Source organism: Haemaphysalis longicornis, unplaced genomic scaffold, assembly GCF_048455015.1.
Source record: "Haemaphysalis longicornis isolate Haplotype H1 unplaced genomic scaffold, Haemaphysalis longicornis Haplotype H1 scaffold_3, whole genome shotgun sequence".
In the NCBI taxonomy this organism is placed as follows: Eukaryota; Metazoa; Arthropoda; class Arachnida; order Ixodida; family Ixodidae; genus Haemaphysalis; species Haemaphysalis longicornis.
This window is the reverse complement of record NW_027526335.1, coordinates 186,596,090-186,614,530: the sequence shown is the minus strand read 5'-3', so window position 1 is coordinate 186,614,530 and position 18,441 is coordinate 186,596,090. Positions and strand designations below refer to the sequence as shown.

The 18,441-nt window shown below is 48.1% G+C and overlaps 1 protein-coding gene across 3 annotated transcripts in view; it reads right to left on the bottom strand.

The window, feature by feature from the left end:
* The window catches only part of LOC144175879 (luciferin 4-monooxygenase-like), a 102,788-nt gene that overhangs the window by 5,083 nt on the left and 79,264 nt on the right, over positions 1–18,441 (bottom strand). For all 3 annotated transcript variants that reach the window (XM_077704927.1, XM_077704926.1, XM_077704928.1), the window contains 3 exons: positions 15,544–15,712; positions 12,997–13,269; positions 8,693–8,837 (listed from right to left, as the gene is read on the bottom strand). In XM_077704927.1, coding sequence (XP_077561053.1) covers positions 8,693–8,837; positions 12,997–13,269; positions 15,544–15,712 — 587 coding nt within the window. The remainder of the gene's footprint in view (positions 1–8,692; positions 8,838–12,996; positions 13,270–15,543; positions 15,713–18,441) is intronic.

The following is an 18,441-nucleotide window of genomic DNA, read 5'->3' as shown; positions in this document are numbered from 1 at the left end:
AATCTTTGGAAAAAAGGCAACAGCTAGCTGCTAATAACCGACAACAACTAAAATGCAAGACCAGAACAAATTCCAGCCCTCCGGGGCTCTCGGCTTTGGCAGAAGGCATTTCATCGTATGTAAAGTAAAACAGTTTTCGCAACCTTACCGAAAGCTCGAAAGTATTGTATCACATCACTTTATGTTGTCACTGCATCAAAATATGCCGAGACGCATTATGGGACGCAAAAACGGTAGGTTGAGTTCCAAATAACCTACTGAGTGAATAGGCGCGTGCTAAATTTATACCAGGCTTAGTATGGAGGCTTATTGTATGGAGTATGGAGGCTTATTGAGCAGAACTACTTCAATGCTGTAAAAATACAGTAACACTATGTTTGTTCACACCTGGAGTGATATTTCAGTTTCATTGCTCGCAGCAATATCGCCCCAGTAGTCAGATATGCGTCAAGGGGAGGAGGAGGAGGAGAAAACGTTATTTAATAGTAAAGTCGAGCTGATTACTGGGCCGGGTCCTCACTTCAGGACAAGAGAGTAAGAGAAATTTTCTTCAATTCATAGGTACGCCTACCCAGGTTGACCAGGATTTGTTCTTTACGCCTGGATGGGTTGAAAAACAATTAAGAGCTGCTTGGAAATATTAATCGGTTTCGATTCTTGTAAAATATGCACGTATATTATATATTACGTTCGTTAGCGATTGTATAAAGCCTTTACCACCGTAATCATGTCATAATTGTTCGGGTTGAGAGTCAGTTCGTTATAATAACGATGGTTGCAATACAAGTTCGGAGCACAAAAGCCACCTTCGAGTACTCTGGACAACGTTGTCTGGGGCGCGATCGCGGTGCTACGCCACCGCGATCGCGCCCCCGGGATATTTCGGAACATTACCTAGCGCCATATGTTTTCAATATACAGATATGCGTATAGTAAAACTGCACCCATGAGGAGGAGGGGGAGGAGGAGGAGGAGCAGGAGGAGGAGGAGGAGGAGAAAACTTTTTATCAGTGAAATCTAGTTGGTTAGTGGTCGAGTCCAGGACAAGAGACTAAGAGTAATTTTCTTAAATAAATAGCACGCCATCCAGAGTACGCCAGGATTTGTTCGTTACGCGTGGAAGGTTAGAATAGAAATTCGGGGTATAAAAGCCGCCTTCGAGTACTCTGGACAACGTGGTCTGCGGCATGCCGCGGTGGCGTAGCACAATTAAACTTCCTCATTGTATTTGTATGTCAATAAACAACGCACGCTGCGGATATGCACCTTCTTCCACGCAGACCTCGAAAGCCAATTTGTGAAGAATGGTATATATGCGTAAGTCCTGAAGAAAATATTCCCACAAACTTTGTGAGCCTTCAAAATCTCCCCAATCTTCCTAATACTACGACGTTTGTGGCGGTGCAGAAATATAGAAGCGTTGGGCACAGAAAAAAAAAGCATTCATCTGATACATGCCAGAGAAAATACAGCCGCTTTATTTCCTGCCGTGCGATCGGCGTGTAGGGGACCGCTGTTTAGTGCGTAGCATTAGACCGTTGAGTCTTCATAAGAGCATCTCAAACATGCTTTAGGGAAGACTACAAATTTTGAATACTTATCGAGAAGCTCTGAGCACTGAACCTCGCAAATAAGCTGGAAAGTACGAGTTAAAGACGATCGTCTCACCGATGCTCTGAAAAAAGTTGTTCTCTCTCTCCTCGTCTGTCGCGAACTTGTGCGGGACACAGCTTGAAATTATTCAGAGTTGCCAGAAACTGGCAAAAATAAGCGCATTACAGGAAATACTCTTTTTAATGCACTAAAACATCAAAGCTGGCGATTCGGAGAACAGGTGCTGCTGCTCCTCACAAGCGGGTTGTAGCAGACGACAGCAGCGCGAGTCCCTAAGCTGACGTCAGAGCCAGAGGGCGCCACTCAAACATCTCACCGCCAATAGCAATCTATGTTTAAAAATTCAGTGCCCCGATGTAATTTCGTAGTTGACACAAATTAATGGAAGGGCCTTATTTTTTGGTGCGTAGCACTCTGGCGCCCGCTACTGTAGCATGACAGCGGCGTTGTCCTCGTTACCGAGCGAACGAGGGGAGAACCGAAGACAGAAAGAAACGGAGGAGCAAAGTCAGCGAAAGTGTAAGGAGGAGGGCGGTATTCCGACCGGCGCAAGACGCTCCTCGGTGGCCACGCACGGCGAAACTGTGAGGGGAGGTAGTGAGACATGCTGAACGGCGGCGACGCGCTGCGAGATGACACCATTACAGTGTGCGCCGTCCTGCGCTCGACGATCACGCGTTCACTTCCCGAGACGCAGATTGCGATCGCTTCCTGAAACGCAGTTCTCGCCGCGGACTCAGAGGCTTACAATCACCGACATTTGCGTGAGAGGTTCAAACACGACTTAGAACAGCATGCTCGGCGGTGACGACGCGATGCAAGATAACGGCACAGCAGCGTGCGCAGCCGTGAGTTCGCTCATCACGCCACCACCACCACCACTTCCTCAGGCGCAGCAGATATTGGGGGTGAGATCTTTGAGTGGCGCCCCCTGGCTCTGACGTCGGCTTAGGGATTCGCGCCGCTGTCGTCTGCTACACTCCGCTTGTGAGGGGCAACAGTGCCTGGGCTAGAAATCGCCCGCTTCGTTGCTGTAGTGCGTTAAAAAGCATATTTCTAGCGACTCAGTTATTTTGCCAGCTTCTGACGCATCTGAATAATTTGAAGCTGTATCCCCCACACGTTTGCAACACACGAAGAGATAGAGAACAACTTTCTTCAGAGTATCGGTCAGAAGATCGTGTGTAACTCGTCCTTTCTTGCTTATTCGCGAGGATCAGCGATCAGAGCTTCTCGATAAGTATTGAAAATGCGTAGGCTTCCCTGCAGTATTTTTGAGATGCTCCTATGAAGACTCAATAGTCTAATACTACGTACCAAGCAGCGGCCTCTACACGCTCATCGCACAGCAGGAAATGAAGCGGCTTTCTTCTGTTTCTTTCGTTGTTGTCTTGTACCGGATTAATGTTTCTTGCTTTTTTTTTTCTGCCCAACACATTAATTTTCCTGCGTCGTCACCAACTTCTTATTAGGAGGTTTCCGGATGTTTGGGAGCCTCACAAAGGTCGTGCGGATATTTCCTTCATTTTGTATGGCATACATTTCCTTCTTCACAAATTGGCTTTCATTACGGCTGCCTGTAAGAAGGTGCATATCCGCAGCGTGCTTTGTTTATTCACATGCAAATACAATGAGAAGGTTTGCGCTACGCCACCGCGATCGCGCCCTAAACAACGTGGTCCACAGTACTCGAAGGCGGCTTTTGTGCTCCGAATTTCTATCGTAATTATATCGTTAGCATAACGAACTGACTCTCAACTCGAACAATGATGACATGATTACGGTGTTGAAGGCATGATATACTCGCTAACTAACGTAATAAATAGTATACCTTCATATATTACAAGACTCGAAACCGAAGAAGAATTCCAAGTAGCTCTTTATTGCTTTTCAACCCTTCCAGGCGCGAAGAACAAATCCTATTCTACTCAGGATGGCGTTCTATGATTTGAAGAAAATTACTTTTACTCTCTTGTCCTGGACTGAGGACCCGGCCCACTAACCAGATCGATTTAATTGTTAAACAAAGTTTTCCCCTCCTCCCCTTACTCCTCCTCCTCCTCTTGAGTGCAGTTTTTCTATAACGCATATCCGAATATCGGGAAGATATGGCTGTGCAAAATGTTCCGAAATATCCCTCCAGGTCTTAACAAACATATATTTGTTACTATAAATTTAACGAAGACGTGACTCGTTTTGCTCAATAAACTTCCATACTAGTTAGATGCCTGGTATAGAATCAGCACGCACGTATATACACACTGGGTTATTTGGAACTCAACCTACAGTTTTTGCAGTCTATAGTGCATGTCGGCAAACTTTCATGCCGTGACAACCTAAAGTGATGTGACAAAACGCGTTCGAGCGTTCGGCAAGGTTGCAAAAACTGTTTTACCTTACATATAATTACCGGGAATCGTGATGCCTTCTGCCAAAGCCGACAGCCCTGAAGGCCTAGAATTTGTTTTGGTCTTCCATTTTCGCTGTTGTCGGTTATTAGCAGCTGACTGTTCCTTTTGTTCGAATGCTTACATGAGAAGCTGACGCCTAGCTCCGACTCTTCGCGCTCCGCACAGGACCGGCTTCGCAAGGAATGGGGTGGCGCCGGCAATGTTACTCACGTAGCGGTATCCAAAACTATACTTTAATTGGCACCATGAGCTAATGTACGCGATTTTAAGCCGATTATGATAAAAAGTTACCCACATGCCAATTCTGGTTCGGACAAGCATCAGACGTTGACCGAGCGCAAAGAAACAGCAGGGAGAGCGATCCTGAGTGAAGCAGACGACAAATGCGAGAATCCCTAAGCTGACGTCCCAGAGGCGCGCTTTGCAGCGCCGCCTGTGTTCGCGCTCACCGCCAATAGGCGTCGTGACCGAGAAGGCTGCAGTCCGGGCTGCGCACAAATTTTGCATTAGAAAGTGTAGTAATCGTCTGCCATTTTTTCATGTTCATTCCTACCCACCCTTTCTCGTTGCTTTCTTCAGTTGTTTTTGTTTAATCCCATTATCGTCTTGACTGAAAAACTCTGCCCCATTTCACTATTCGCATGTTGCTTCAGTCAAAGCCTTCCAGCACCATTCAGGGCGGCGCAGTAACTAAGGCGTTGTGATTGATGCTGAGCCGAAGAAAGCGGGTGCGATCCCGTCCGTGGGGAACGTTTTAGATGCGACGGCATCTCATTCACTCGCGTTGTCCCTCCATACGTCGTTGTCGTTGTCCGTCCACACCCCTCCCCCATTCTCCTCGCAGCGCGAGCTGCGCTCTCCGCCGATCACCCCCTCTCCTCTCCGATAGCGAACACTCTCTCGCTAGGGGCATTGGATTGGATTCGATTGGCTTGGCTTGGCTTGGCTTGACTTGGCTTGGCTTGGCTTTGCTTGGATTGGATTAAATTTGAATTGGATTGGAATAAAGTGGATTGTGTTGGATTGTGTTGCGTCATAGCCGCGCCACGTTGCGTCATAGCCGCGGCAGGGGTTCACGGCACGTTTCACGCGATGGGAGAATCAACCTAACGGAAACAACAACGGAACCCCCTATGCGTCACATCTACACAGGGGTTCCCGCGAGGGGAGGTGGGAGTAATTTTTTGTTATCGAAACGGAAAGCTACAACGCCTGTGTGGCAACATTGGGGCGTACGTTAAAGAACCCAGGTGGTCTCATTAATTCGAAGCCCTGCCTCCGGGATGCCTCAGAACGCAGGTGTAGCGTCGATGCGTAAACTAACCCTCAAGACTCCGCAAACGACAACAAAAGTAACAGCAAATATAGCGTGCCCTGGAGCCGAAAATATCATAAAGCCTTTATAGAGCATGTAATGGCGGTTCCAACACCAAGTCCGCGCCAGATCCGATTAGCGAAAGGAAGTGAGGAAGCAGCGTGATGGTTAAGGTTAAGTTCGAGTGCCCCATTTAACTAATCAAGACCGCCAGCAACTCAATCTGGCTTGTTAGCTTTCTGGAGTTTTTTATCTGCAGAGCTGTTTAAGCTCTCTGCTGCGCCGTCCACACGCAGAAAAAACACCAACAAAATGCCGAGCGCCCGAAAAAACTACCAAGAAAATTCCGAGCACAGTTGCAGTGCGTCTCGTGAGGAGCGCCTGAAAAGCATACCAACAAAATGGGAAGCGGAAAATGTTAGGAGAAGCAATGAGCCTGCACTGGCGCACTGCAGTATGTTAACCCGATGTAGAAGACGAGGACGAACAAAAGAGCGCATACACAGAGTGCCACAAAAATCATCCCTTAATGTGCCGTGGTTCGTGTCTTATATCCTGCCGTCGTGTAACATGCTTCGCCAATGCTTGGTCAGAAGTCCGGCAGAAGGTAGGGCCCCGATTTCTCTGCTCTACGATGACGGCGGACAGTTGTAGTTTCCGAAGATAGACCAGGATCAGGCACACAAGACCAAGTCTTTCTACGCGAAGTCGTTTGCGAGCGCCAGCATTGGGATTTAAACGACAAAGAAGGACACAAAGACGAGCGCAAACGCATTCGCTAAAGGAGCTCTACGAAGTGATGCACGACTGCCTGGAACACATGACATACTATGACATCGAACACTTCTAGAGCCACTTTGGTGTGCATAGTAAGGGTCCCTACTTGGAGAGTAAAAGAGACGCAGTCAGTCGTCCCTGCGTCTTGTACAAGCAGCGCCCCGATCAGACGTAGGTCAACCCATTCAACATCTGGATTGCCTGCGTTCTGGACTTGTCATTCTCGATCACTATATCTGTGCCACATACGTCGTCAACTACGTGAACAATGCCGACGGTGGAATGTCTGACCTGCACAAGGCCGTGGACGAGATGTTGGGGGAACGCGGTGAAAGAGGTTACCCAAAAGTGCTCAAAGCGCTCGCTTTGAACTTCCTCACGGCGATAGAGTTGTTAGCCTAAGAATCTACGTGGTTTCTCCTCCCTCAGGACATGTCCGAAAAGAGTCGGGGAACCGTTTACATTACCACGTGCTTCCTGGAAAAGCGAGTTTGAGTCCTCAAGACCAACAAACAGCTCGAACAACTTCCTCCTAGGTAAGGCCGTAAGCTCTGCTGTTTCTGCAGCCTCGCATCACTAGTGCAGGCTGCACAACATTTTGTTGTTGTTGTTATGCAGGCCGGACTTCCGTTTCGTGCGAGAGAGCCGAAGTGCAGCTGCGGGAGCCTCTTTCATTCCTGTGATTTGTCCAGGCGAGCACGCGCGGAAGCGCCCGAGGCGTCGGTCGCCACAACAGCGGCTGCAGAAGAGATTCTCGCGTGTGACAGATGTTTTCCTCGTTTCTTTTGTGAAACCATGGTTGTATGTCTCTTCTCTGCTGAGAATACAACCGCATTAGAGAATACTAAGCATGAGAGCAGTCAGGTCGCCAGAGATATGGTTTCGGTTAGTACTTTGTCCAGAAAAAGCACACCGAACCGATGATCGGGCAGAACTGCCGATCGATCAGCCCAGCTTAGCCTACCGGTACTAGGACCTGCATTCCGATTCGTCCCGTTTCTGCACTTGTTGCCAGCGTGGAAGGAATATGGTGACAAGGGAGCGATAATTTCCTTTGTAAATCGTGCACAACGCTGTTATTGGAAAGCAGTAGAGCACTAACAAGGACGGCTTGTCTTCTGTGTGCAGAGTGTTTGTCGGCGTTCAGCTGGTGAACGCAACCAAATAGGGGGCGAACGATGTGGTTGAGCATGGGAACAAGTTAAGCGCCAGGCAAAACACGAGGAAGGAGAACTGACAGGAAAGGGGCGCCCATTTCCTGTCCGTTTTCCTTCCTCCAGTTGTGCGTGGCGCTTAACCTGTTCCCATGATGGGGTACCAACTAGCTCGCATCGACACATTAATGTGATTGAGCGCTGAGCGTTTGCCAGTTTCTTCTGTGCTTTTCGTTTCATTCCTAACTTCCGAAATGTTTCTCTAAAAACATCTTCATGCCATTCACCCAAAATAACTCCGCGCCTTTTCGTTTGTGTTTTTAGTGCTTCGCAATAAGGAAGTGCCGCAGTAGTAGTGTTAGCTTAAGGACCCATAAGAGTTGGACGTTTTAACATAAGTAGTGATTGTTTTTTAAGAATCAAATTCTGAAATATCTCCCTTCGAAAAAGTTGTTTGGGAGGTCAGGTGTTTTTCATGTCTAACAACTCACTTTTTTTTGTATGGTGGTAAATACGACATACCTTATTGAAACATTGAAGTACAACCGTTGCCGGCAACAATTTCTCATTTCCCTATAAGCAAGCGGGTATTTATTCATTTATCATAAATCGACGCTCTGTGTCTTTTCAGTTGGCCAGGTGACGGAAGTTTTGCTTTGTTACACATCTTTTCAACCTCACTCAGTCAAGCCGCGTTAATTCGAAGTCGCATAATTTGAACCAACGGATTGGTCCATTGGTCCCCGCACACTGACGTGCATTTGAATGCGAGAAACCTTTCGCTAATTCGAACATGAAACACGTGCGACGGGCAATTTCAACAATATTTTCCGTCCGTAGAGACTACTTTTGGTGAAACTCAAAGCGGAAGGCCAAAGTTCAATACGTCACTAGCTCTCTCCGATTCCGAAACTCGTAACCGCCTGCTTGCTCCGCGCACACTGCGGAAGCACGGGCATAAATCATGCGGTCTCACTTTGCGCACTTGCATCGGTGCAATCCTGCTATTTCTCCAGCGGGCGCTGCCCTTTCTTTTGCTTATTTTTCACAGCACATAATTATTTCAAGTGCCCGAGGAAGATGTTAAGAACCGCCTAGTTTATCGTACATTCGTTTCTAATACTGGTAGCGTACACTGTACCACCATTAAAGGGTCTTCGGCTAGTTCGAACTCCGGCTAATTCTAACAGATTTTATATCCCCTAGGAGTTCGAATTAACGAGGTTCGACTGCAGATAGCTTGCTTTCATCATAGTGCTAAGATGGAACACGAAACATTTAGAACGCTGAATATCCCTACTCGCTAATTTTGGCGGCTAACACACACACTTCATTCCTACTTCTAATTAACGGCGTTAGAGTGAGTAAACTAATTGTCGCTGCGGAATATGTTCCACACTCCCACCTGAACTTACACTTACCAGTGTGTAACCAGCCTTGTGAGTCAGTCACCGGGAAGAGTTCCCCTTGTTCGCTCAAGTAACCAGGAGACATGGTCGGTGTTCGCACCCACAGCTCTCCTTTTTCTCCCGGGCCCAAGCATAGGCCGGTTTGTGGACTCACCACCTGGAACAAAGCCGCGAGGGAAAGTTGTACTCATGCGGCACAATCTAGACAAAAGCCTAGCAAAAATGCCAATGTGGCAGAACCAGAAATTGGGCGGCTACATCCTTGATTCGCTGCAAATGATTCCGTAATACGGTAGCCTGCTACCACCCCTGCCACGTAGCATTCCGTCCTGTACTCACTCCTCGCGCTTGTTTCCTCTTTTACCTCTTTCCGTGACGAAGGCAATACAGGTTTTCTGAATTTCAATTGATTTTTTCCGCGTTTGGGCAGCTCCCGTGCCCGTCTGACGGGACCTATTGTCCTCGTTGTGTTTGGAGCCACAGGAGCGAACAAATTCTGTTCCAGGGTTAGCTATCATCTTGTTTCTATTCGGCATCGCCTTTAGCAAGTTGTTTTACTCATTTCTTTTTGTTGCAAAAAATGCAACGTGCATTCCCAATTTGCTGAATGGAGGTTTCCTGGTTTAGCCCCTATATTTTTTTAGTTGATCCGAAGGCGTCTGTCATAAAACTAATGCATTTCCTGATAGACAGGTGGGTCGACCAAAAAGCTATAATAAGATCTGTGGACACACCGCGCGTGTGTGATACCGGGCTTCCATTGTGAAAAACGGTTACTCGAAAATCGTGAAAACGACACGGTTCTGGATAAGGCAACACGCAGATCAATCATGACGGAGTATAATATCTCAATAACCGCGTATCGGTATACATTTAGATCATTCGTAGATGCGTTTAGTTAGTGCGCAGAAATCGTGGCATGGGTTTGTTCTTCGTTTGCGATTGAAGTGTTTTAAAATTGGACGACCGATTGGACAAACATTCACAGAAGGTTGGACGCACATTTAGCGAACGTTCTAACCCAAGTTTGACGCAGTTTTGATCTGAGAACAGTCTCGCGCTTCTCTAAACTTTCTTTAGGGTGGGATGACAAATTTTGGTGTTAAATAGAAGTAACTTTTTGCACGAGTACGAGTAGAGAACATGTTCGAGCCATAGAAGTGGTTTAGTTGTTCGGAATGGTATTGCGCGTATGTACTTTATGTACTTTACGTTAATGCCTTCTCTCACTGGTGTTTCGGCCCGTCGTCTGAATCAAGTGGCAGACAGGCAGGCGTGCAGACTGGCCGAGATTGACGAGTTCAGGTTGCCGCAAAAAAGACTATCGACAATGCAGCAGTGAGAGAGAGAGAGAGAGAGAGAGAGAGAGAGAGAGAGAGAGAGAGAGAGAGAGAGAGAGAGAGAGAGAGAGAGAGCACCTCCTCACGTTCTCGCTGGGGACGCGAACAGATATGGTACTTGAGCAGATATGAGACTTCGTATCGTTTCCGGCACTTCTTGTCGCCAGTATTGTGACCCTGTCCACAGAGGGCACATTTGGCCTCACATGCATGCCCCACCTGTGGGTTTAAGATAACTCTCGCAGGCAGTACGTGGGCGCGCGGGATCCATCAAAGTGGGCCACAGATCTCGTCTATGCCCAAGCTTGCCACTGTTTGAGCATATTTCATGGCACTTTTTATAAAGAAAGACTCGGTACTCCTCGCCTCTATAGCATACGAAGTGAGGTACCTTGTCTCCCTCAAATACGGTGACGGCTTATTTAGAGGTGCCAAGACGCCGGGCAAGAGGATAGCTTGTATCTCCGTACAGACAAGGCTCGCCATAACGGCAGTGTCGTCATCTGCAGTGGGAATGTTGTGCACAACCCCCTCTGCGCACTCATATAGTGGGGTTGTGTATGCACAGAGTCCGTAGGTCTTCTCACCGTAACCAGTGACGTAAGCTTGTCATAGGTGGCTGCTCATGCTTGTCGTGCTGATAACAATTAGGCTCTTGTCACGTTCAGACGAACAATGTCCGCCGTCGTTTCCGCATTGTTAAAGCCTGCAGTTTTAAGAATTGCGTCCCTGGTCAGGACTTGGCAGCAGATTTGAAGATTCATGCCATTGATCGGTCGTAGAATAACCGTGAAATGTTCCTTCGGTAGCTCGGTGCACATGGCCGTCGCACAGAGCCCGTCACCGGCACCTCGCTCACGGCGCAGCTTACTTGCTCGTGTCGCAGCGTCCGAGTCGCGGAGGCCAGACGTCACTTCTCCTGCATCCTGGCCTGTATAATTTTCCGGAGAAGCCTGGGCTCTCGTTGGCTCGTCTCTACTTTGGGCGATGCCTCTCGAACCAGCCGGGCAAGTTAGCAAACTCTTCGGGAGATTACATTCTGCCTCCACAGTCGCTGTGATCACGTCGTCGCACAAATATTGCGAGCATGGAGACTTGGGCGTAGGAGCCGCTGGGTGCCTGCATACGTGGCTTGGAAGAGTGAAGTGGCGCGCGCACGCGAGACAGAGAGACCAACTTTTATTCAGCTTATTTATGCGTAGGAGTAGCTGCTCAGTGCAGATGTCCAAACGCTGTCTTCGCACGTTCAGCCCTCTCCGTCAGCATGACCTGGTCGCCGAGGTGTGCACTTGACAGCGCAGTCTCCCACTGCTCGAGGTTTGGGTTAGAGAAAGTGGGTGGCAAGTCTTCGTTTTGAATGCATTACCAGATTACAGGATACAGGGAGCCTGTTTGTCCGTAGAACATGCATTGTGGTGAAGGCTGGTTAGGGTACTGCTTATGAAGTCGAACCGGATGAGGGAACGTCTTTGTTTGTAGTAGTCATAGCAGGGCTCCTTGGTGTTTACTCAACTGGGGCTGGGACGGTGAATAGGTCCTTCGTTATAGCCTGTAGTGATGGGTAATGTCCTGGTAGGAGAAAAAGGGGGTGGGGTCAGGCTCTTATCCCATGGCCTGGTTGCCGAGTGCGCAGGCCGTCTCGTGGGCAAAATCGTTGCCCGCGAGGGGGGAGTGTGCCTCGGCACATACTATTATGACCTTCCGGTTTGGGGGGTTTGCGCTCAGGAGGCGGTGTGCTGCTGGAGTCATCATTCCCGCAATGAATCTTCTGCAGGCCTGCTGTGAATCGGAGATGATTGTAGTTGCCTTGGTTTGAGTAATAGCCAGCGCTATGGCCACTTCTTCCGCGTCTTGACTCGTAGTTTTTGGAATGGTTGCGCTGGTAAGGCATTCGTCTCTTGTCATCACCACCGCCACCATTGTTCTCTTCTGTTTGCAGCTTGCTTCGTTTATATACACAGTTCTCTCGTCGTTGCCATAAGTCTTATCCGGGGCTTTGGCCTTGGCCTGTCGTCTTCATTCGTGATGTTCGGGATGCGTGTAACGAGGGATTAGCCTGATTTGTATGGAGTGCCTCGTATTCAACGCAAGGGCTCTGGGTTGTAGCTGACCTTGGGGGTTCCACTGAAGTTTCCCCAGGAGCTTTCTGCTAGTGGTTGTCAGTTCTAGCCTGAATTTGTGGCTTGAGAGGTGACCTTCGATTAGTTCAGATGTGCTGTTGCGAAGGCCTAATTTCAGCAGCCGAGCTATCGAAGCGCTATTGGGGATTCGTAGTGCCTGTTTGCAGGCTTTGCGTATGATGACGTTGAGTTGTTCCTCTTCCCTCTTGGCGAGAAGTACGAGCGACGGTCGCCTAGACTAGGCCGTTCAGACACACACTTGTGAGCGACAATGTCAGATTTTCACTGCACCGCACCAAACACAGCACAGCATGTGTCGAAGTTCCTGACGAGTCTCGTCGACTTGAAGCCGGCGAAGGGGCCCCGACACTCAACGACGGTCATCCTCGGCGCCGTTGCAGCCACTGGCAGCGCTGACGTGGTGCGTGCGCTAAGCCTAACTTGGTTCGACGCTCCCAGAGGAAATATAAAATGGCCGTAACTCGTTTAAAAATAGGCGCATCACCACTTAATAAAGGTTTGGATGTGCGGAACAACCTTAGGAACACTCTGGTATAAAGATTAATTGCACCCTCAATAAAATGTTAACACCAGGCACGAAAACGAGAGCCAACGTGGGCCAGTACGACGCTCCTCGAAGCGGTGCGAGCGCCCTGCACTACCCACGGAGGATTGAACCCAGAGGAAATCAACCAGTACACAGGCCACACCAGGCCTTCCGCTGACTCCTACCTTTATAACTTCCTCCGCGAAAGATTCCCAGGCAAAAGCCTACACGTGGCTTTTTCATTCTCGGGGCTATTTTAGCTCTGAAGCAATAAAAACTTAGAGAGCAATGCTACTAAACTAAACAAACCTTCATGGTCACGTGCGATAGGGGAAACCCAACGCTCTGGTAGGCCTTGTCTCCCGCTGGTGGCATGCAAAAACCAGTAAGTGCCTCTGAGCACCCCAAGAAGTTCTTGAAGTCCGTCAAGTGAAACTGCTGCAGAATCCGATCCCCCAAGGCCGGATGAATGGGTCCTCCGGCGCTCACGATCTTTCGCACGGTGCCAAGCTCACGGCCCGAAGCATCGATACCCCGTGACATGTTGGATAAAACTGTAGGAAACCCGCATATCACCTCCACCTGTAATTTCAATTAAAAAGAACGATTGAAGAAAAGAAATGATGCTGCAGCCATAAATATAGGAGACTGTAAAGGAACGAATGGTTCTCTACTGACTGCCCACAAATATAGTGGCTATCTTAGAGCGGCGTAGAATAAACGTGAATTGGAAGCCCTGCGTGAGGCGCCAAAGTAGCTCACAAAAAGTTCAACAGCACCAGTCACGGGCAGGGTGTTTATTCGGACCTCCGTTAACGCAGGCTCGCCTTGTTCCTGTGCTCACTACTAATAACGTTTCCTTCCTCTATCTAGCCTCCTTTAATTGGAATTCAGCTCACTCCTAAAGAGGTTTGTATGTACGCAATTAGGGGACCATAAAATTGATCCCTTTCCTGATATACCGCAGGAATAAAAACAGAAATATGTGCCCTTAACCCATAATAATAAAGTATGGTATTACTTCAAAGAAATTGTGAGCACTTTTAGATGCAACGCATCTCTTTAACTCGCCTTGTCCCGCGTCGTTGTCACGGCTTAGTCCGCATCCCTCCCCCATTCTCCTCGCCGCGGCAGCTGTGTGCTCCGACGCTCTCACCGCAGCGCCACCTGTGCGTCAGCGCGGTCAGCGCGCAGCTTCCGTTCGGCTGCGCTCGCTCCCGTCGCCGTGCCAGCTGTGCGTTAGCGCGCAGCTTGCGCTCGGTTAAAAATTTACACCAACTTCCCGCGAGGGGAACCATAGGGTAGATGCGACGCATCGGGGATGAACATGCTGCGTAAATAGGATACACAACAACAGCAATCCACACGCTGACATCGCTAACATAACGGAAACGCCACGGCAACCCCCGATGCGTTGCATCTACCCCATGGTTCCCATCGCGGGAAGATGGTGTAAATTTTTCTCTCTCTACGACCACCAGAAGCGCTAAATCATGGTCCATAATACATCGGTGTATACGGATTAAACAGAGAACATATGGCGCCGTATTTCGCGCTTTACTGATACCGATGCGGGAAAAGTGTGCCAAGCAATTCTATTCCGGCAGTTCATTTGATTGTTTTTTTTTTTGGAAACATTATCTGGATTAGGAACGCCTGGGTGCGCAATAGCCTGTATAAATTCAGTATTTTCAGAATTCCGTATAACCATAATTCCGGAGGGCACGTTTCACTATGGAGTAACGGATAAAATTTTATTAATTATTTCAAGTGCGCACGTCACAACTAATGATATTCAAACAATAATTCAAATATGCAGGTCACAAAGAGAGCAGAGCGTGGTTTAAACAGTGAGAGAACGCCAAAGCTTAATTAGGCATTTTAAGGTATCAGTATGCACACCGAAGTTCTGCATTTATTTTCTGTGGATGCGGATAAGTGTATTGAACCCAGAGACCCCACGACACCACCACATCCAGACACATTGCTCACCGAGTCAGTAGGCGCAGCATGCGGCTCTTCAACACTCGTCTTTGCTTCATGCCTTTTATGCCGTCGTTCTAGTCGCTGCTATTTACATTGACAAGCATATGTGTTCTGCTCGCAAGGATTTTTTGACAGCGAGTATAAGAAGGAATATCATTTGCACCTGCTTAGCTTTTTGTCTCAGTGATACGTCTTGATTATCGGCGTTCATTTTTTTGTATGGTCTTGGAGATTAAACCTAACGTGGCATTATTTCTGTTATTCAGGTGCCTGTATTTACCCTGCCAGACACAATAGCGTCAGGCACTGATGTTTACAGACATTTCGCGGATGCTACGTGTTGCCCCTAATGTTACCTTTCCGCATGGTCTCCATAAACCTGCACTTTTGTGCTTGCAAGTTCATTAGCCTCTATAAATCTCTGTTTCTGAACGGTGCGTTACGCAACCTTACACTTTTCTTGTCATCCAGGTGCCTGTATTGCCCCTGCCGTACAGAGGGCTGTATGCCACTGATTTTATCGCTGACACGTAGGATCCGCTACAACTTCACAAGGAGGTCTTCATAAAGCCTTGTTTCAGAGCCTTGCGTTATGCAATGCGATAATGTACTACCGAAATGCTTTTTAGGTAGCTGAATAACTTGGGGTAACACGTAGAAGTTCGAAAAGTTTAGTTGGCTGGGAAATATTCTCCAGAACGAGAGGCACGAGTGGCTCTAACGAATACGCAATATACGCTCACGCCGCCAAACTGCTTGAGTAATTTCCTTAGTTTCATTGATTTGATTCATCAAGGCTTTCTCACGATCTTTTTGAGTTAACTTTATTAAGAGGAAACGTGTTGTATTTTTAGTTAACACAATGCAAACCTTGTGTTTTTCCACAACTTCAGCCAGTTCTGCGAAGTCTGGCGTGGTCGAAGTGATCACTACTGTTGCTCCCAGGCAAACAGCGAATGTTGTGAAGGAGAGGCCGAAGGCGTGTGCCATAGACTCCAGGATTGAGCATCTGTCTCCTGGCTCCAAGATGCAGCTCGACCTGCAACGAAGTGATTCCTTTTGCTCGTATCTTGCACGTAGTCACCTATTTGGTGACCCCACAAAATTTTGCTGCGATCACTTTCCAAAAGGTAATTTCAACGAATAACTTCACACAAGGAAGAGTGCAAGGTAGATGCTGGAAATGTTGAAAGTGCGGCATACTTCGTCACGAGGTACTTTGAAGGGGCTCTCAGCCATTACCATGTAAGTGTAGGAAACAAACTGGGCAGCACAGGGGAATGTTATTTCCTATATAAATACTTATTACTGTAGCCAACCTTCACTTCTGTAACTCACTCATTATTATCATCATCATCATAAGCTCGGTTGTGTCCGCTGCAGGACAAAAGCCTCTCCAAAAGATCTACAGCCGTGCCTATCGAGTACTAACCATGTCCACGCTTTCGCCACAAAGTTTCAGAGCTCATATCTTCATCGAGTCCTCTGTAACTCACTAACCGATATTAACCGTAACACGGGAATACACTTGGGTAAGTGCTTAACCTGCTTTTTTCTTACCAAAAATATTACCAGCCAGTTGGCAGCATAGCAGTGTGTCAAGGAAAATTTTCATTTGGTTTTTTTAACTTTGCTTCAAATTTGCTTCAACTATCTCAGAGCCGAATAATCTTAAAGGAGAGGAGCCTCCCCTAACATCCCTATATTTATTACACTATTTGACGGCAACAGTATGGTGGACGCATTAGAAGGAAACATTACACGCGGCGCCAGTACGGCTTCAAACTAGTATGTTTATGTTAACGGGAACTTTAACTGTGATTCCGCAAACGTCGTATACCTGCTGGAATGCACCCTCTCCAGCGAAAAATACAACGGCAAGACACAAACACCCTTCCGTTTGGGGTTTAACAATCACCGCTCTCATGCAAAATCCTGCCCCACTTTGCCTCTATCAAGGCAAGTGAACACTCCTGGTCATACGTTTGAACAGCTGAAGGCCACAATTCTCGAGTCTAGTTTTAGAACGCATCACGATATCGATGTCTGAGAGTCCTACCTTATCTATACGTTTACGGCAGCGTTGCTTGGCATCAATAAAATATCTGGGAAACTTACGTATTTTTCCTCCGATTACAATCTGGGCTTTCGAATTCTCCTCCCACTCTCTCCTTTTCATGCATGTGCTGGCAATCTGCATTACTCGGGATACTTTTATCCTTTTTCACTTATATCCCTCAATAATATTCTCCCCTCAGTAGGCGACCCCCAATAGACTGTTATATTTGCGTGCTGGCACCGCGTTTCTGAGCACAGTGGCTGCACTAAACCAAACCTGACCAGCAAGTCTGGACATTATGTTCTGGGTAAAAGGCTGTGGTACTATTAACAGCTTTGATCCTCTCACCTTGTAATCAATTTGAGGATGCGAGCATGTGTGATTGCTTTCCTCTCCCCTTCCTTTTTTTTGCATTCCTGTTTTCTAATATTCATTGCATGCCGCCTCGGCGTTCACTGAGGCCACCGTGAGCCGACCAGATGTGTAGCTCCAGGTGCGGTTCATGGGCGTGCACCTGTCTTCTGTTATCTTTGTTTTCTGAACTTTTTTCCTGCTTTTTGCTGCTCTTTGTATGGGCATGTACACTCATTTCCTGTCGAAACTCCCTGTCTGACTGCTTTTCAGCGCGCTACGTGGGGCAAGTGAAGCGTGTGTTCCACTCTTTACGCCGCACGTGTTATCTCCTTTGGTAGGAAGAGTGTTTCGAACTAACGTCACCAGCCTATATTAATCTGCTTTGATCTACACTGTTCTGGGTGCAATTCGACGGTACGAAACACACTCGCGCCGAGGGATAAATGCCCGCACAGCAGACGTCGCAATATTCAATTCGCCCGCACTCGACTGCGCATGTCATTATTATTGACTGATGCTTCGCCGCTTCTGTATTTTTTCAGCTGTTTGGGGAGCACAAGTTCGCTCCAATATACTTATTTTAACAATTGCGTCATCTTCGGCTTCGTGACAAAATCTTCTTTTGACCCCTCTCTTGCCCCATGTTGCCGTGAGACTCTGAAAGTAGGAATTACCTTGTTATATTTATTTTCGTTTTTCTCTGTCATGCTCGTACCACGTGACCGTGATTTTTTAAATGCGGAGCATTTCTTAGGCTCGCGATGTCACTCGTCGATGTTGTCGGCACCGTCCACACGCTCACTGCGCATGCGCGTCGCGTCGAGGCGCAGGTGCGCGTCTCTCCCCCGTACCCTCCTCGCTCTCAACAACAGCTGCGGCGGTGCGGGGGGAGCGCGTCTGTGCGCGAATGCGTCGTAGCTACCCGTGCGCAGCGTCGCGCTCAACAGTAACGGCGGCAGGGCGTGTACACGTGATAACGGCGTGGTGGGTGCGTGGAAAGTTCGCGCGCTTGTGTACGGAAGTGTGCGCATGCGCGTCTCTCCCCGTACTCCTCTCCCTCGAACGCGGCCGGTGTGTATATAAGCGGCGGAGCGCGCGTTCGGGATTCAGTCAAGGGCGTCTTTGCTTAGCTTTCGCTTGACTTGACGCTTTGCTTGACGGCACCAAGCAATAAAGACAGACTTCAACTTTACACTCCTTGCCTTCGCTTCTCCTTCATTCAATAATTAGGAATAATAAAGACGAAATAACAATTAAGCATTCCCAAACCATACCCAATTACGCAACATTCACGCGGTACCCCTACCACTCTGCGACGCATTTACTCGAGTTCCCCCCGTGGGAAGATGCGGGCG